We start from the raw sequence: 19,329 nt of genomic DNA, 5'->3' as shown, positions 1-19,329 counted from the left end.
ACAGGAGTAGCACAAGACACAGGTGGCGCTGTGGGTTAAACTACAGAGCCCAGGGCTTGCCAATCAGAAGGTTGGAGGTTCAAATCCCCATGACAGGGTGAGCTCCCGTTGCTCGGTTCCTGCTCCTGCCAACCTAGCAGTTCAAAAGCATGAAGTGCAAGTAGATAAATAGGTACCGCTCCGGCGGGAAGGTAAACGGCGTTTCTGTGCGCTGCTCTGGTTCGCCAGAAGCGGCTTAGTCATGCTGGCCACATGACCCGAAAACTGTACGTTGGCTCCCTCGGCCAGTAAAGTGAGATGAGCGCCGCAACCCCAGAGTCGTCCGCAGCCGGACCTAACGGTCAGGGGTCCCTTTACCTTTTTTAGCACAAGAGTATGGAATGCCGTTCCCAAATTATTCCCAGTTCTGTTTCCTCCATGGCTGGATTTCTCAAACTTAGGTCTCCAGCTGTTGTCGGACTACAACTCCCATCATCCTTAGCTACCAGGATTCGTGCTCAAGGGTGATGGGAACTGTAGTCCAAAGCCAGTTGGAGACCCAAGTTTGGGAAACCTTGCTCTATGGGAAATGCTGAAAAGCATCTGCCAGTCACCATCAACAATACTGGTCTGACAAGATACAAGCAGGAAAACACTAAACAATGCCTGAAAACCATCTTCGTTTCCACCTCCAACAGCTAATACAGTCAGTTTCAGGGATAGGCCATACTAGGATCTTCCTCAAAGGTGAAACTGTAGCTGTGATCCAGCATACCTGCTATGTAGGTATGTGCATACAGTAAAGCTTCTACAATTTCTGAAGTATAATTCTGAATACCTGGATGAGTTTATAAAGCAACGTCCGGTGCAGCAGCGCTTGCCTGCTACTCAGATAAAAGAGGAAAAGGTTTGGCCATATGCACCTACTCATCAGTGAACTTTTCTAGACAGCCACAGCTCCATTCTAAGCCAATCTGTGTTTGGACCCACATCCACACAAACTGTGACAGGCAGGGATCAAGGAGAATGCAAACAAAGCTTGGCTGGCAATAGATTTGCATGGGCAAGGGAGATTGCCTAGGACTTGCAGATGCTACAAGACCTGTACACATCTTCTAGAAACTCAGCATATTTCACAATCCGATGGAAGCCCTTGGCTACTTTTATGGGAATAAGTCCCACTGAACACAAATATGCATAGCGTATATCTGAAAACATTCATAGCTGTATATATCTGAATTTGAATATTTCAGCAAGAAACATACAAGTTATGGAAGTATGATTTGAGATGGAAACTTATTCATTTAGCCTGCAACATGCTTCCCTTCCCAATACGCAGGGCTCTACTTTTTCATACCACAGCATAAAGCATTTTCATGAACAATATGTAAACAGCTCTCTGAGAATTTTACAGCTACTTTTGGAGAACATTTTCTTTATTTTCTTTGCATTGTAATTATAGGTACATTTATTTATCAGTGCTAGAATGTTCTAACTTATTTGAAGCTCATTGTGCCTGGCCAAGAAAGAAAAAAAAGGGGGGGGAGCATTTCAGGGAACTATTAAAATAAAAAAAAACGCAATTTCTTTCAGTGCTTTGAGTCTCAAAGTGGTCTGCTCTTGCCCAAGGGAACAAGCTTGTAGCATACAATTATCACCACAATTTAAAAGGCACAATGATTCATCTCTTAAAGGACTACCCATTCTGTCAATTCTACGGTGCATATTTGAGAAAGCATAGCTTCACCGCTAAGTAGTTTCACTGATTTATTATTAGCAGCCTATGCAACTTTTTAACCATTTGAGAAGTATATTCTTATACATGTTTACTCAGGAGCAAGTCCTATTGTGTTGAATGAGGTTTAATCCCATATAACACATAGGGCTGCACCCTAAGGCTACACTCCTATACCTGCTTACCAATGGGGAATAAGCCCCACTGAATTTAATTGTACTTCTGAGTCAGCATGCTTACTCTGTAAAACACTCTTAAGCATAGGTGGAGTTATGTGAGACAACAGAGGGAAGACTAGGGTATCTCCTGAGCATTGCTCACTTCTCCCTCTGCTCTATGACAATGGAGAAGAAATTTTGGAGCAGGAATCTAAGCGAGACCATACAAATAGTTTTTGTGGTCATATGCATCTAAGCATACTCAAGTTTTTTAACAAAAAGTAAACAATAACTCAGTCGGTAGAGCATGAGACTCATAATCTCAGGGTTATGGGTTTGAGCCCCCCATTGGGCAAACCATCCCTGCATTAACTCTATGATTCTATGAAATATCGGATATGAAATAATAACTTACTATCTTTCATTCGCAAAAAGGAATTTAAACTAAGAGGGAAGAACAGTAAGTTTTACAATCTTTAGTGCGCTGCTTATCTACTAGGAGTGCTATAATACCAAGTTTTATGTAATGGTAACAGTTCTACTTCTCTCACCCAGGATGATTTTACTAGAGCTCTCATTTGTATTTTTTTACAGGTAGAAAAGCTAACACCAATGATTTACAATGGAAGAGTCTATGGGTTAGATCTATGCTGTTAGCTGAACATGGGTTCAATTAAAATCAATGGAGCAGATTAGGCATAACTTAATTCATCCCACTGATTTTAGTGTGACCTAAATCTAACTAAGTTTGGATCCAACCCAAGGCCTTTCTATATTTATCACTTATAGCTGATGTTTGATCCAATGTTTTTAAGAGTGAATTTGCACCTGAGTGTCTGCACCTTTGGTAACATGTCATGTTACTGTAATTAGAGGGTGAGTGTAGCTTTCCCTTTCTTCATGCTAATGGTGAGTTCTGATTAAATTTAGACAACTTCCATGGCTGTAATCACACCCCTTGTGTTCCCTCATGCTCCTCCAGTTAGTAGATGTCGGAATTATGATTATGTACAAGGAGAGAGCCCTTTCACAGGTTTACAAAAAACAATTAATGCCTATTATTTACTGTTATTTCATTCCATGGAGAGACATTTAACAAATCCATCTGCACGACACTGAGGCCCAAAGTTGTAAGGAATGAACAAATAGAAAATAAAATACAACCTAGCAGTTTAGCTCTTTAACTTGTAATTGATTTAAGTATTAAACACATACTTAACTCTAACTGAAATCAATGGGAATTACAAGTGCTTATCTTTAGCCTGATCATGCCTGCCATAGGTAACTTTCAGGATTACTAACTGCTAGTACTAATTTGGCTTCAAAGCAAAAGTCATCCAGGATTTTAAAAAACATGATAGAAATACACTGGGAACTAGCATTGCAGCTATATAAAGGTTTACTCACCAGCACATTTTGTTCTTGTTTTAAGAGCTGGTCCAGGAGATCCAGTCCCTCCTTCACCCGGTCTAGTGAGTAACACACTAATTTCATATTCTGTGTCAGGATCCAGGTGTCCAATTTTATAGCTTGTGGAATCCACTGGTTGTATATCATACCAGCTTCCACTTGAAGTGCGATATTCTACTTCTCTCACAATAATAGGTCCATCTCCATTGATAGAATTAGCATTCAACTGTATCCATAAATATGTCGCTCCAACTGATGACAGTTGAGGTGGTGCAATGGGAACAGGTGGCTCTGAAATAACAAAAATCACAACTGTGTATTAAAAAACAACAAGCCCTTATCCAATAAATAAAATTAACAACACATATAAATGTTCTCATTGCCATTATTTATTGATTCAGTTTATATCCCATCCTTCCCCACAAATTAGCCCAGGATGGCGAACTTTTATATAGTTATAGCTTCCCTCTAAAAACAAATCTCCATATTTATTTAATTTTCAGGAGGTGTGGTAAGTTTTACTCAGGAAACAACTGCAGTTGGCTCCATACAGTATCTAGAGGTGTTTATTACTCCATTTCTATCCCACATTTTCTCTAAGGAGCTCAAGGTAGCAAACACCTTCTCTTCCTCTCCAGGAGGTGGATTAGTCTGGCATCAAGTGGAGCCCAGGGTGGAATATGAACCCTAGTCTCCTAGGTCCCAGTCAAACATGCTGACTACTACACTACATTGACTATACAAGCAGATGCATGACATTTTCCTGAAAGTTACTTCACTGGGCTTTAATTTTATGCAATCCTATTTGTTTTAATGTGATTTGGGAGTGAGGGGCTGTTTCTCATCATCCTTTCCCCTTTTGTTTGGGGTGTAATAATCTAGGGGAGTGGTCTCCTGAATCTCCAGTCATTTCTTGACCTGGAGCCCAGTGCATTTGGCCAGTATCTATACATACTCATGTGCTAATAGCTCACTTAATATATTGGCCACACTATTAGTATAAAAATTTAAAACAATAGGAGATATTACATGATATCCTGTTAAGTTGGCTTGGTCAGATGTGTTATACCCTAAAAATATTTGAAAACAGAGGCCATATTCGACTAGTCAGAAGCTATAACCAGTACTATTTCCCATACGTGCCTAAGCCTAGAAATATTGTTAAATGATGGCACTTAGACATTAAATGTCATGGTGAAAATGACACAGAAAATGTACAGCTACAAGAAGAGACATTACATATCCCTACATTAATGAGCTATTGTCACTGACTCCAACGAGATAAAAATGACACGTCTGGCAGCAATTCAAAATGCCTACAAAAGTTCTTACTAATTATTCTTGCTCAATATAGATTGCTGCATTAAGAAAACATCTTTGAATCACTAAATAATGTTTTATTATACTACCAGTATCAATAAATGCCACTATAAGTAGCTCAACCATTCCAAAACTTAACAATTCACATAACTGCAAAGACACAGTTACACCATTGTTCATAAGCTACATCTTTATGCAGAATCTGTGCAATTTAGAAAGCTGTGGCTTAACTAAAAATGATTTAACTTCATTTTAAATCATTAGTCTGTTTCTTCAACCAAAACATGAAATGGAACTTTGATAGAACATCCTGAGGCATTTATGTAGCCATGCTGAAACAACAGTTAATTACGTTCAAATTTCAAGTGCTGGTAAGGACTGTTGAACTGCCATTTGAAATTCAAGCTCAGGATTGAGGCTACAGAGGTTACACTAATTCATTTTTGGTGTTACAAGTATTAGAAACAGGCTTTATTTTAATGGTTTTTCACCCCTAAGGGTATTTTCTGATCCCCTGGGCTCAAAAGAGATATATTGTTCCAAAAACCTACATTCAATTTCTTGTTCTGTTCTAGAACTGGTCTAGTTTAAAGCTGGACTTCAATAATATGAAACTAAGGATAAATGAATCATCAGTGACTTACAACTGGTTTGGACTAGAAGGCATGAAAGTGTTACCACTGAAATGTACTGTGTTTGAAGTGATGGCTCTGGTTGTGAGCCTGTGGTTGATGTTTCCCATAGAAGCTACCACTTCATGTTGCAGATCAAGCAATGAATATGCATGCGTGAACTTAATTCTTATAAGAGGTTGCATAACAGCAGCTACTCAGAAACAGCTATAATGCGAAGACTTCTTGAAATCATAAGGTGAGCTATTCACACGTGCTAGTTCACCAAACAGTTTTATCTCTGGCAAGTGGTTTGTCTCCATTTCACAACAATATGCTGGCAAGACTGCTTCAGGAATGGTTCCCTGAATAGAGAATGTGCCAAAAGGCCTCCACATAACAGAGAGAGATCAAAAGAAGCAGCCCTAACCTTACAAAAACAAAAAACAAAGAAAACTAAGAGTAGGGCAACCTGCAACAGGAACAGCAGCAATTGGGAGCTTTTTCCTGTCTTCACGCTTTTTATGATGGAGGACCGCTGTAGTCACCCCCAACGACACCTTCTCAAGATGGAGGGTGAGGGAACAGCTGCAGTCGCCTGTGGTTCCTGCGCAATGTTTGCCATCTTGCCAAAGGTTGCAGGCAGCTTTACCTGCAGCAATTGCATGTTGATTGCCCTCTTAAAAGACAAAGTCCAGCAACTGGAGGAACGTGTAGCTACGCTCCAAAGAATTAGAGAGCTGGAGCTCTTCTTGGAAGCAACAGAGCACACCGTCTCCACCAAGGAGGAGACAGGGGACTCCCCTGAGAAGGAGGCTAGTTCACCAACACAGGAGCCAGATATATGGAGAAACGTGACTCAAAGAAGTAGGAGGCCCAGGGTTCGCTCTGATTGTTTAGAAATACGCAATCGCTTTGAGGTCCTTTCCCCTAGCATGGAAGACGAAGAGCAGACTCCATTTGAGGATCTCTCCCTCATTACAGTCGATCAGGTATATGAAGACGAGCAGCAAAGGCAGTCTTCAGGGAATGTGCAGGCGACCTTGGAACGGACAGCTCACGGAAGAACCCCGACCAGACCTAAGAGGAGGCGTGTAGTGGTGATAGGGGATTCCCTACTGAGGGGAACAGAAGCAGTGATCTGTGGGCCTGACAAGATGTCTCGGGAAGTGTGCTGTCTCCCCGGGGCTAAGATCCAAGATGTAACTGAACGACTGCAAGGAATCATAAAACCCACTGACAAATACCCCTTCCTCTTGGTTCATGTGGGAACCAATGACACTGCAAGCAATAGCCTCCAGAAGATCAAAAGAGATTACGAGGCTCTGGGCAAGAAATTGAAGCAATTAAATGCACAAATTGTCATCTCATCTGTCCTCCCAGTTGAACGACGTGGCCCAGGGAGAGAGGGAAAAATAGTGGAAGTGAACAACTGGCTTCGCAAATGGTGTAAACAGGAACGGTTTGGATTCTTAGATCACGGAATGCAGTTTCTTGAAGATGGACTTCTGGCAAGCGATGGGCTGCACCTCACAACGGTTGGTAGGAATGTTTTTGCAAAAAATCTCAGAAACCTCATCAGGAGGGCTTTAAACTGACTAATGTGGGGGAGGGAGACAGTGCTCCTGAAGGTAGGAGTCTATCAATTGATGAAGATGATCATCCAAATGTCATAGACCGAATGGAGCAAACAGCACGCAGACCTAGTGGTGGGAGGAAAAAATCCTTAAATAAGAGACACGGGGGAATGATTAATGGACTTCAATGTCTGTACACTAATGCGCAAAGTATGGGAAATAAACAAGATGAGCTTGAGCTCTTGGTACAGCAAACTAAATATGACATAATAGGCATCACTGAAACCTGGTGGGATAAGTCCCACGATTGGAATGTAATAATGGAGGGATACAATCTATTTCAGAGAAACAGACCAGACAAGAAAGGAGGAGGAGTGGCGTTATATGTCAGGGATGTGTATACCTGTGAAGAGATCCAAGATTTAGAACCTCAAAGCCAAAGTGAGAGCATTTGGGTCAAAATTAAGGGAGAGAAGAATAACAGTGACCTCATTGTGGGAGTTTACTATAGATCCCCAAGCCAAACGGAGGACATAGATGATGCCTTCCTGGAACAGATGGCCAAGCATGCAAAAGGAAGGGAGATAGTAGTAATGGGGGACTTCAATTACCCGGATATTTGTTGGATGTCAAACTCAGCCAAGAGCATAAGGTCAAACAGATTCCTCACTGGCCTTGCAGACAACTTCATTGTCCAGAAAGTGGGAGAAGCTACAAGAGGAACAGCCATTTTAGATCTGGTCCTAACCAATGTTGATGACCTGGTTAGTGGGGTAGAAGTGGAAGGATCATTAGGCGCGAGTGATCATGCTCTTCTGAAGTTTACTATACAGCGGAAAGGAGCAGCCAAGCATACTAGGACTCAATTTCTCGACTTTAAGATAGCCGACTTCATAAAACTTAGGGAAGTGCTGGGTGAGATCCCATGGACAGTAATACTAAAAGGAAAGGGAGTTCATGATGGCTGGGAGTTTGTTAAGAGGGAGATAGTAAAAGCACAACTTCAGGCAATACCAATGAGACGGAAACATGGAAGGTGCCTAAAGAAGCCAGGGTGGCTATCTAAAGAACTTTTAACTGAGTTAAGATTAAAAAAGGATGTGTACAAAAAATGGAAAAGGGGGGAAACCACCAAAGAGGAATTCAAACAAATAGCCAGCACGTGTAGACACAAAGTCAGAAAAGCTAAAGCACAGAATGAACTCAGGCTTGCTAGAGAGGTTAAAAGCAACAAAAAAGGCTTTTATGGGTATGTTCGTAGCAAAAGGAAGAACAAAGAAACAGTGGGGTCACTCAGAGGAGAAGATGGTGAAATGCAAACAGGGGACACAGAAAGGGCTGAACTCCTCAATGCCTTCTTTGCCTCAGTCTTCTCCGATAAAGAAAACAATGCCCGACCTGAAGAATTTGGAGCAAATGATTCAGCAGAGGAAACACAGCCCAGAATAACTAAGGAGATAGTACAAGAATACTTGGCTAGTCTAGATGTATTCAAGTCTCCAGGGCCAGATGAACTGCATCCAAGAGTATTAAAAGAACTGGCAGATGTGATTTCAGAACCACTGGCAGTCATCTTTGAGAATTCCTGGAGAACAGGCGAAGTCCCGGCAGACTGGAGGAGGGCAAATGTTGTCCCTATTTTCAAAAAGGGGAAAAGAGAGGACCCAAATAATTACCGCCCAGTCAGTCTGACATCAATACCAGGGAAGATTCTGGAGCAGATCATTAAGCAAACAGTCTGTGAGCACCTGGAAAGGAATGCTGTGATCACCAATAGTCAGCATGGATTTCTGAAAAATAAGTCATGTCAGACTAACCTGATCTTGTTTTTTGACAGAATTACAAGCCTGGTAGATGAAGGGAACGCAGTGGATGTAGCCTACCTTGATTTCAGCAAGGCATTTGACAAGGTGCCCCATGATATTCTTGTAAAGAAGCTGGTAAAATGCGGTCTTGACTATGCTACCACTCAGTGGATTTGTAACTGGCTGACTGACCGAACCCAAAGGGTGCTCATCAATGGTTCCTCTTCATCCTGGAGAAGAGTGACTAGTGGGGTGCCACAGGGTTCTGTCTTGGGCCCGGTCTTATTCAACATCTTTATCAACGACTTGGATGATGGACTCAAGGGCATCCTGATCAAATTTGCAGATGACACCAAACTGGGAGGGGTGGCTAACACCCCAGAGGACAGGAACACACTTCAAAACGACCTTGACAGATTAGAGAACTGGGCCAAAACAAACAAGATGAATTTTAACAGGGAGAAATGTAAAGTACTGCACTTGGGCAAAAAAAATGAGAGGCACAAATACAAGATGGGTGACACCTGGCTTGAGAGCACTACATGTGAAAAGGATCTAGGAGTCTTGGTTGACCACAAACTTGACATGAGCCAACAGTGTGACGCGGCAGCTAAAAAAGCCAATGCAATTCTGGGCTGCATCAATAGGAGTATAGCATCTAGATCAAGGGAAGTAATAGTGCCACTGTATTCTGCTCTGGTCAGACCTCACCTGGAGTACTGTGTCCAGTTCTGGGCACCACAGTTCAAGAAGGACATTGACAAACTGGAACGTGTCCAGAGGAGGGCAACCAAAATGGTCAAAGGCCTGGAAACGATGCCTTATGAGGAACGGCTAAGGGAGCTGGGCATGTTTAGCCTGGAGAAGAGGAGGTTAAGGGGTGATATGATAGCCATGTTCAAATATATAAAAGGATGTCACATAGAGGAGGGAGAAAGGTTGTTTTCTGCTGCTCCAGAGAAGCGGACACGGAGCAATGGATCCAAACTACAAGAAAGAAGATTCCACCTAAACATTAGGAAGAACTTCCTGACAGTAAGAGCTCTTCGACAGTGGAATTTGCTGCCAAGGAGTGTGGTGGAGTCTCCTTCTTTGGAGGTCTTTAAGCAGAGGCTTGACAACCATATGTCAGGAGTGCTCTGATGGTGTTTCCTGCTTGGCAGGGGGTTGGACTCGATGGCCCTTGTGGTCTCTTCCAACTCTATGATTCTATGATTCTATGATTCTATGATTCATTTCTTCCATTACAACTTTCTGTTCCCATGTATACAGATTAGTATAGAAGCTAGAGGACAGTCTGACCAGCAGTGGAGCAAGCTGATCGGGCACCTGGGGCGGTGCGTGTGCCCTACGCCCAGGGGCGGCGCCAGCTGCCTGTGGGGTGGGGCGAGCCGGGGCAGGACGCTATGTGGGGCCTCCGAGGAGTCTGCCTGCCTCAGCTGCCCTACAGCTGAGGGGGAGGCGGTGGGTGGACTGTTTGGGGCAGCGTAGAGCCTGCAGGTGCCCAAACCACTGCATCACTCCCAGGAGAGATGCGTGGCTCGGGCATGCTGCAGACCCCATGGTGAGTGCCACCTGCCATTTTGTCATCCCTCCTCAGTGGTGACACTCGGGGCGGACCACCCCCTCCATACCCCCTTCCTCCGCCCCTGAGTCTGACACTATCCAGAGCTGCTAGCTCGACACCTAATAGCAAGGACATCACATATGTGCATTACCCTAGGCTATAAGAACGGGAACAGAGACTGGGCCCAGCCACCAGTTAGATTAAAGTCTTAAGTAGTCTACTTCCCCCAACCTTTTCCCTAGAATCCCTGTCATCAACTGATGTTTTGAATTTACAAAGGTTGCTTTGTAATGATTTTTTAAAGGCAGGCATATTCCTCATTAGTACACAGGGAACATTTTCATCAAGGACTATGGGAAGTCAGACATAAAAAGTGTTTAGAACATGCTCACTGAAACACATCTGTATGTCAATGCAGTTTTTGAGGTGCCCAAAACTACTGAAAATAGAACGCATAATAGTTTATCCTCATTGTGTATTTTGAAGAAAGTCAAGATATCAGCAACTGCCACGGATGAAAGTGTTGTGACCATAATAAAAGCAACAAATAGATTTGTACAATTCAAATGCCCTGTTACCACAATATAGGTCTATAAAGAATTGCTGGCAGGTCAGGAGAGAGACAAGAGTGGAAGAGTAACAGTGCGCTCCCCACCCAGCCTACACTTTCAGAGAAAGGCTGTCTAAACAAACGGACAACAGCACTGATGAACAGTAAATGTGCAGAAATCCAAGAGTTGGGCCAGAACGCACAAGTTCATTTCTCATCCAAAAATGCATTTCTTCTCCATTCCACATTATAACAATTATGGCTAAGAAGTCTATCATATTATGTGCTTGTTATTATGAGAGAGGATATGCGATAGTCTTCCACTCACAATAAATTGTTTGTTGAACAGCATAAACTGTGAATCAAGAAATGTGCATGCTTAAAGCTTTGTACACATAAACACAGTCACTAAAAAGGGCAAAGACAATACAAAGACTACAGTTTTAAGCATTCAACTTCAGTGTGTGTGTGTGTGTGTGTGTGTTTAAAAGAATGTTTTTATTAAAGATTTTCTTTGGTTACAAACGTACATACACTGTCTCTATTTTCAGATCATAAAGACCTTTCTACGGATCAGTTATATTCGATGTGAGACACTGATGTTGTATACAGTATATTTTCTTAAATCTTGCCACAGTTTTTCAAATGATTTTGCCCTCACATTTAAGACCAATCGCCGTTACACTGGTCCTTGGCACATTCAGTGCTATTCAAGGTGCTAAACCTTCCATTTGACAACCTGAAAAAAATATAAGCTATGGACAGCACAGATGGCTGCCCTTCCGTGCCCTGTCTTAAAAACCTAACAAAACTCCTCCTAGCCAGTCTGACACCTAGGTTTACCTTGTATGAACTCAGTAAGTACTTTGAACTCTGTAATAATCTGATATCTTCTCAGACAGGCTCATTCTGTTCTTCTAAATCTAATCTATGCTGCAGCTGACCACTATTAGAAAAGTTCGTTAAAAGATGGGTGTGCACATATAATACTAATTTACGTTCCCAAATACCATTCTGTTCAGCTCTTTTTAGTTTATCTTATTTGCAATATCTGATTTATTTTATGTAACATGAGAAAAAAGTAGTTTGGGTTTTTTAAGTGTGTGTTGTTGTTTTTTAAGAAGCACAAATTGTTTTAAGAAACTACCCGAATTGTAGTTTTCCATTCCCAATGAAAGGTCAGCAGATTGGGTCTTGGCTCTACCCACAGGTTGAAGGCAGGCAGCAATGTTTTGGGACAAAGGGGTCCCAGGATTCAATTTGCAAATTCCCTAAGCTCTGGAAAGAGCAGGAGTTACAGGAATGGAAAGCTATGATACAGGTAGGTACTGTTGTACTTTTCCCCATTCCTGCAATGAAAGCAGATCAGGACATACCAGAGCTATCCCAATCTTGGGCAGCAGAGATGCTGCAGTGTTATGGAAAGAGGACCTTTGTAGGAGCCTCCACTGAAGCAAAGGCATCTATGTGATAGTGGTAGCCAACCTTCATTTTTCTAGTAGAGGAGCCTAAGTGGAGAATGCGGCAGAGGTGGCTGCAGAATGAGTGAAGTGAGCAGTGATGTGAGAAAGCACAGGGAGCCTTTGAGTTTCATAGGGAAAGAGCAATGCAAGCTTTTACCCAACTGGCTAAGATGGCAGAAGTTACCTTCTTCCCCAAGGAAAAAAGGTTGGAAGGACACAAAGAAGGATTCTGTCCACCTGAGCTCTTTGGTTTGAGCGATGCAGGCTTTTAGGGCTCTGAAAACATGCAGGGAATGCCAAACCTTTCTTTGTGGGTGCACTGAATCTGGGGAAAAGGAGGGAAGAACAAGTTCTTGCTCCAAGTGGAAGCTAGAAGTAACTTTAGGAAGCAGGAAGGCTAAGTCAGTACAGAAAACAGCCTATCTTTGTGAAAGGTGCAGAGGTAGAGGTGCTAGGCTGTGGACAGAGTGCTGAGTTCCAAAATTCTGCAAGATGAAATGATGGCCACTAAACAGTGACTGTGAAGGACAGTAGTTTGAGGAAGATCTCTTTCAGCGGTTCAAAGGGAGGCTTCTGTGGAGGTCTCAGGATGGGAATCTGTGGCTGGTCAAGGAACATGTTAAAGTTGCCCCTTTAAGCAATCATTTCAAAAGTGGTTGGGAGGTAAATGCCAGGTGGAGCATTTGAAGGAACCAAGGGCTGCAGGGCCAGAATGGTGTGATAACGACTCTCACTTTCTCTTCCCTGATCTTCTGGAGGACCACCCTTGGAATGATAGAAAGTGGAGGGAAGGTGTAGAGAAAATCTGGTGGCCAGAGGAGAACAAGGGGAGAACATATAAGGTCTCCACTGATGCTGACTGGAATCTGGTAAAGAACCGTAGGATCTGAACTTTGACAGGAGCTGTTGGAAAACTGCAGGATGCAGTTGCCATTCCTCTTGGTCGCTTTTCCTGTGGCTCAGCCTGTCTGCTTGTGTGTTCAGGAGACTGGAGATGAGCTCAGCAATAAGTGACTAGAAGTTTTATTATGCTCAGCTGAGGAGAAGAGATACTACTGCACAAAACTCCAAAGATCAGGTGCCTCCTTGTCTGTGAATGTTGGGTTTCACTGTGGTGGAATATGTACATCAGGACACTGATGAGTTGGAGACAAGGAGCAAAGTGTTATAGGGCTAAGCAAGCTGCTTGAAGCTCTAACCAACTGATGCCCATTGATGCTTCTGTTGGAAACCATAGGCCTTGGATGCTTAGATCTCTGCAATGAACTCCTCACCCCGTGAGACTGGCATCCAGGGTGATCATTGTTGTCGGCGGAACATGAAAAGGAGAGCCCCTATGTAGGCTGGATCACACTGTCCACCATCTCAAGGCTCAGTAAAAGTGGTGGGGGACTTTAACGTGCAGTTGTCTGCTCGATGTGATGTCTTTCTGGAGGGGAAGTAGAGCATTGGAGAGGATAGGCGTGGTGCTTTGCTCACAGAGTTATATGTGCCACTGAGATTCACAGATCTAGTACCTGTGCCATAAACATAAGATCTACTTTCTTGGATTTGATGAGGGTCTGAACCTCTCAGCTGATCTTTTTCTTCCTGGAGATCTATTATCATGAGTAGGTATTGAGAATGGAGATTTTCTTTGATAAATGAAAGAATTTCCATATGTTTCCCATTTCCTTGCCTCCCCAGTGAAGCTACAGATAGAAAATTAGTGAGTGCTTCTGGTTTTAAACTAACCAGAGCTTCCCATTACACCCAAGGTCCAGAGACTCTGGTTAGCTTAAAGTTTAAATGGTTTGAGAACAAGCCAGGATCATAAACCACTATTTGATAGTGTCTTATTTCAATAATAGTAATTTAAAACAAACCTGAGTTTCCCTGGAGTTCAGGCAGAGGAAAGCATGTCGCAGCCATGCAAAAAAAAGGTAGTTGGAGCATATGAGACATATGGAGCATATGTGCTGGCTGTTGCACATAACACAAAACCATATTTCAAAAGGCCCACAGTGTACAAAGTTTTGCTTATGCAGTAATTCCATGTAGGAAAAATTTTGTTATGTGAAGATGTCCAAAATATGTGAAGAAGTTCAAAATATGTGAAGTTCAAAATACATGAAACAATGTTTCAAAATAAGCACTAAGCCATTATATCAAGCCTAAAAAAAGAAAGCTGTAAATGTACTTTTAATTCCCTGATAAATATATATTTAAAACACATATGTTATTGGAAGGTGGGATGCAATTTTCTGTAAAACACACTTTAAAAAAAGGAATGTGTAATTGACTATCAGTAACAATGCAAATGAGCTTAAGTATATCATAATGTTGTTATTTAAATATAATCTGTTCGAAGGTCAGTACACTGTTTAAAATGGGCTTTTTAGGTCACAAGGAATGGCCCGCATGAGGTCTCATAAAAGCTACGGCACAAGCAAAAGGAATTACCATAATTACTTCATCACACTACAAGTAGCTAATGGGATTACACCCTAAGGGTAAGCAATTATTCACTGTACACAGTGTAAATGTGCTGAGAGGTGGATAAGACCAAATATTATAAGGATATGATAAATAAATTCACACATGGAAGGTTCAAGGTCAATGGTAGTATATTGATACAGGTTTTTAAGAAAGCTGAATCTGAGGACTCTTTATTTGTCCTCATTTTTCATCAATATATAGCATGCCTGTAGATCACTTCCTTTCCCCCCTCATTATTGCCCCCACCCCTGTGTACTATATATCTGCTTCTGAATGAGCTGTTCTTAAAAATTTTAATCGAAAAACTTCCATTTTAGCAATACAGTTGCACCTCAGTTGTTGAATGTAATCCATTCCGGAAGACTGTTTGACTTTGGAAACGTTTGACAACCAAGGCGCAATGGGCAGCTGGCAAATTCCATTGAGAAAATGGAGAAGTGCGCCTCAGAAGCTGTTCAGCTTCCAAGGTGCGTTCAAAAACGGAAGCATTCACTTCCGGATTTTCGGCGTTCAGGTTCTGAATCATTCAGTTTCCGAGACACTCAAAAACCAAGGTTCCACTATATATAAAATCCAAGTTTTAGTCATTTTCACAAGAAAATCACTGGGAGTGAGATTCACTATCAAAGAACGTACAGAAAATTGAATTCATATCAGCAGAGTAACCTTTCCGTTTGTTTATTTTAGGGATGATCACCTTCACAGCCCCATTTCAGAACATTCTGCACACTTAAGGGGCAGGCTGGATAATTTCTTAATGGGACAAGGCATCAGTCCTAAATGTCTCAGATGCACTATGGAATGGGATGGACAGAAGACCATTACCACCATAGGAAAGTGGCAGGAGAACTATGCAAGGAAGAAGGAAGGCAATGGACTCAATGAGAGGAAATAAACTGAAGCTGAATCCAGATAAGACTCAGGCACTGTTAGTGAGTGGTTCCCCAGACTGGAAGGATGGGAAGTTGCTTGTGCTTGAGGTTATGCTGCGTCTGAAGGAGTGGGTATGCACCTTTGTTCAGGTGGCCTGAGTGGCATGGAGTGCTTTCCATCAGTTTTTGCTTGAGACCCAGCTGTGCCCCTATCTGGACAGGGATAGCCTAACTTCTGTTGTCTATGCTCTGGTAATCTGGTTAGAATAATGTAACGCATTATACATGGGGCTGTCTCTGAAGATAGTTCGGAAACTTCAGCTGGTGCAGAATTCAGTGGATAGATTGCTCACTGGAGCAAGAAGGTTTGAGAATATTGCACCAATCTTGGCCTGACTGCACTGGCTGACAATTAATTTCCAGGCCCAATTCGAAATGCTGGTTTTGGCCTAGAATTCCTTTTAAAAGCTCTTGACCAAAATACCTCAAGGACTGCCTCCTTTAAATAAAAATAAAAGTGGAGGTGGGGATTTAAGAAAGAGAAGCTTCTGACTGATATCGTGCATCAGAACAACAAAAAATAGTGTGGAATTATACTAACTATACACCCCCCCCAATACGTGTAAAAAAGAAAGGTCAGACCTCATTTTGCAGCATAATTTTATAAGTATATCAAGTATATTTTATACATGTGCACAGTTATATGTATTTGTTTATGTACTGCTCTCTTTAGGAAACCTAGACTATATATGCATCTAATAGGCATACAGCATTATGTATATAATAATGCATATAATGATTAATATAATATGTGAGACTTGCTCTGTATTTTTAGTGGAACAGAGGGGCTCGCTTCTTGTTGAGATTAAGGAACAAAATCATTGTTAGTTGAATATAATTTTATGGTCCATTGGCCACAAATAAAAGTTGCAAAATGTAAAATACGTAAGATTGTTAAAAGAGGAGGTTAAAAAGAAAAGGCAATCATAAAGTGTCTAAGGGAAGTTGCAATGTTTAGACATTTTGCAACTTGCTTAGTAATTTAAAAAATTAGAGCCTTCCAATAAAATGATCAAGAGACTCTGGAGATTGTCCTAGGAAGGACTGTGTAAGGGGATATATCTGAGTTTCTCTAGCCTCCATTTAAAAGAAGAATGTGACACTGACTACACCTCTTCATTATTATAGGAGCAGTATGTGTTATTTACAGGAGCTCTGTTATAACTTAAGATAGTACTCTTCTCATGCACGCATCCATTCTGAAATACCTTTAACGATCAGTTCTGCATAATTTGATACTCCAACTCCTCCTTCTGTGCGAATCATGCAGCGGTAATTGCCTGCATCTCGTTTGGTAGCATTTACCACACTGAACGAAGCTACGAATCGCCGATCATTAAAAACTTTCATATCCTTCAGAGGTGCATCCCGTACAAGCAATCCCTAGTGAAAAACAAATTAAAAGTTTACTTTTGATGAGGGGGGAAAAAACCACTGTAAAGAGATTTTATTTCTCCAATACTTCTCTACCCCAGTGAAACTCATTTGGCAGTAGGGATGGAGGAGGAATACATTTGGTCCACACCTTGAGAAACAGAAACTTGTTTGCAGATCAGAATACAACTCTTGATGTGAACATTTCATGCATTCTTTCAAAACACACAAACCATATAATGGAACCAGGGCTTTTTTCCCCAGCCAAAACTCGATAGAACACAGTTCCGGCATGTCTCAGGTGGGCACCATTGCCATTATAAGAGAGCATAGGAGGCGTTCATTGTGAGTTCCAGAACCTCTTTTTCTAGAAAAAAATAGCACTGAATGGACCTATTTGGTGGTAGCAGCATGAACCATGCACAGTTTCAAAATCTAGGTGTGGCTTGCCAGGTGTACCCCAATCAAATATGAATGTCTATAAATCCTTCCCATAGTGTAAGTATACTCTTGGCTTCAGTATATTTGGAATTTTCAGTATTTCTACTTTTGTCCTCAAACACAAATGAAATTACAAAAACTTTGCATGAAATCTAACCTGCCTGCCTTTATGAAGTGGAAAGAGCATGCCCTGATTCCTATGCCAGAAAGCAAAACATAGAACCTATTAAGGAAATGACTGAACTCAGTTTGTTAATTACAGTGTTCAGATGTCAACTTGTTGAAAGTAACCTTAAAATGCTATTTATAGGTTTTTCGAAAGCTCCAAATAATGTCAACATTAAACTGACTCTTGTACATAATTCATGAAGCAAAAGTCAAGGTTAAACAGAGCATTATGCCAAAGTATCTGGATATTAAACAGTAAATAACAGATTTTAATTTCTTTAATAAGTACAGCAATAATGAAGTCATTTAACTTTTACAAGCGGTTTTATGGCATGCCCTTATTTAAGAAACGGTTGGAATAAACAGGAGTAAAATAACTTTAAAAGACATAGTTTGCAAAGTTCAAGACTAAAAAGGTTGCAATCATGCCAATGATTACCTGGGAGCTATCAGAGCTGAATAGTTTGTTATATGTTTATTTGTGTTTTTACTTTTCCCCCACCAGTATTAGCACAATGGCACTCGATGCCTATACATTTCTAGTTGCAATTTCTGCTTTTAACCTATGCAACCTTACAAAGCTAGGAGAAGTTGGGAGGGTGGCAACACTGGAGAGGATAATTTCAGTTATAGCCCTACCCCCACCCCCCCACAACACCTGTGGAATGCTCTCCTGGTTGAGGCCATAAGCTATAAATCCTACAGTCTGAAGAAGAAATTTTTTTTTGTACAACCAAGTTACATAGATGAATCCTGACAACTGCAGCATATGACCACGATCCAAAGAGCACAATGTCCCAACATTTATGTGAACTAATATATTCATATTTCTACAAGACAGCACCAGCAGTGCTATCCGACAGAACTGACCACCAACAAACAAGTGTTTCTGATATGTTTGCTCCAGTCAGACCAGCATTTCTAAAATCCAGAGAACCTACCTTACTTGAGTGGTCAACAGTAAAACAGAAAGAATATTTAGAAAAAGGAGGAAGAAAAACAGAACAATGATCACATATTCACAGTCCACTCATATTTAGAACACAATGGACTTCATATTTCATAGCAGAAGATCATGGATGACAGAGACTTTGAAGACTCATCTTCATTAGCTATGTTAAAGACACATATGCAGCCGCTGAATGGAACTCAGGTTCCATTTTGCTCAGGCAAAATTGGTGCAGTGAAATTGGCATGACTTCAGTGTGGATTTTTAAAAATAACATTTTGTGCGTTTTATATATAGCAAATTATCGTTCAACTTGTTGATCAGTGAATGGAAGTGATTTTGAAAGGGTCACTGTGAATACCTTAATATGTACCTTTAGAAGTGGAAATGCCTGTGGATCTGATTATAACAAAAAGCCACACCATAGGAAGTCCAAGGTCTGCAACACACACACACACACACACACACACACACACACACCATTAAAGCAACATGCACTGCATAGCATATAAATTCAGCTTATGTGTCCCTTTTCACAATAAATGGGGGTAGCGCTGGATAGTTATCACTGGCAACCAGAAAAGGAATAACTTCTTTAAAAAAATGGGATGCATGCTTAAAATGTGCTTGCACAAGACAATTTTCAACAACAACATCAATCAATCAATCAATCAATCAATCAATCAAAAAGATCTTGTACTGTGGTATGTGGTGGGCAAACCACAAAGCCAACTTTTGAAATTTGCATCCATTTCTTTTTGTGAAGCATGAACCTACAGTCATGAAAAAAAACGATTCAGAGACCACAATTC

At 41.3% G+C, this 19,329-nt stretch overlaps 1 protein-coding gene across 12 annotated transcripts in view; it reads right to left on the bottom strand.

Annotated features, from left to right (window-relative positions):
* PTPRM (protein tyrosine phosphatase receptor type M) overlaps positions 1-19,329 on the bottom strand; it is a 408,835-nt gene that overhangs the window by 216,907 nt on the left and 172,599 nt on the right. For all 12 annotated transcript variants that reach the window (XM_053396503.1, XM_053396505.1, XM_053396504.1 and 9 more), the window contains exons 6-7: positions 16,794-16,968; positions 3,280-3,573 (exon numbers count right to left, since the gene is read on the bottom strand). In XM_053396503.1, the coding sequence (XP_053252478.1) occupies positions 3,280-3,573; positions 16,794-16,968 (469 nt within the window). The remainder of the gene's footprint in view (positions 1-3,279; positions 3,574-16,793; positions 16,969-19,329) is intronic.

Source organism: Podarcis raffonei, chromosome 7, assembly GCF_027172205.1.
Source record: "Podarcis raffonei isolate rPodRaf1 chromosome 7, rPodRaf1.pri, whole genome shotgun sequence".
NCBI classification, from domain to species: domain Eukaryota; kingdom Metazoa; phylum Chordata; class Lepidosauria; order Squamata; family Lacertidae; genus Podarcis; species Podarcis raffonei.
Note: the sequence above shows the minus strand (reverse complement) of the source record. Positions and strands in the feature narration are given on the sequence as shown.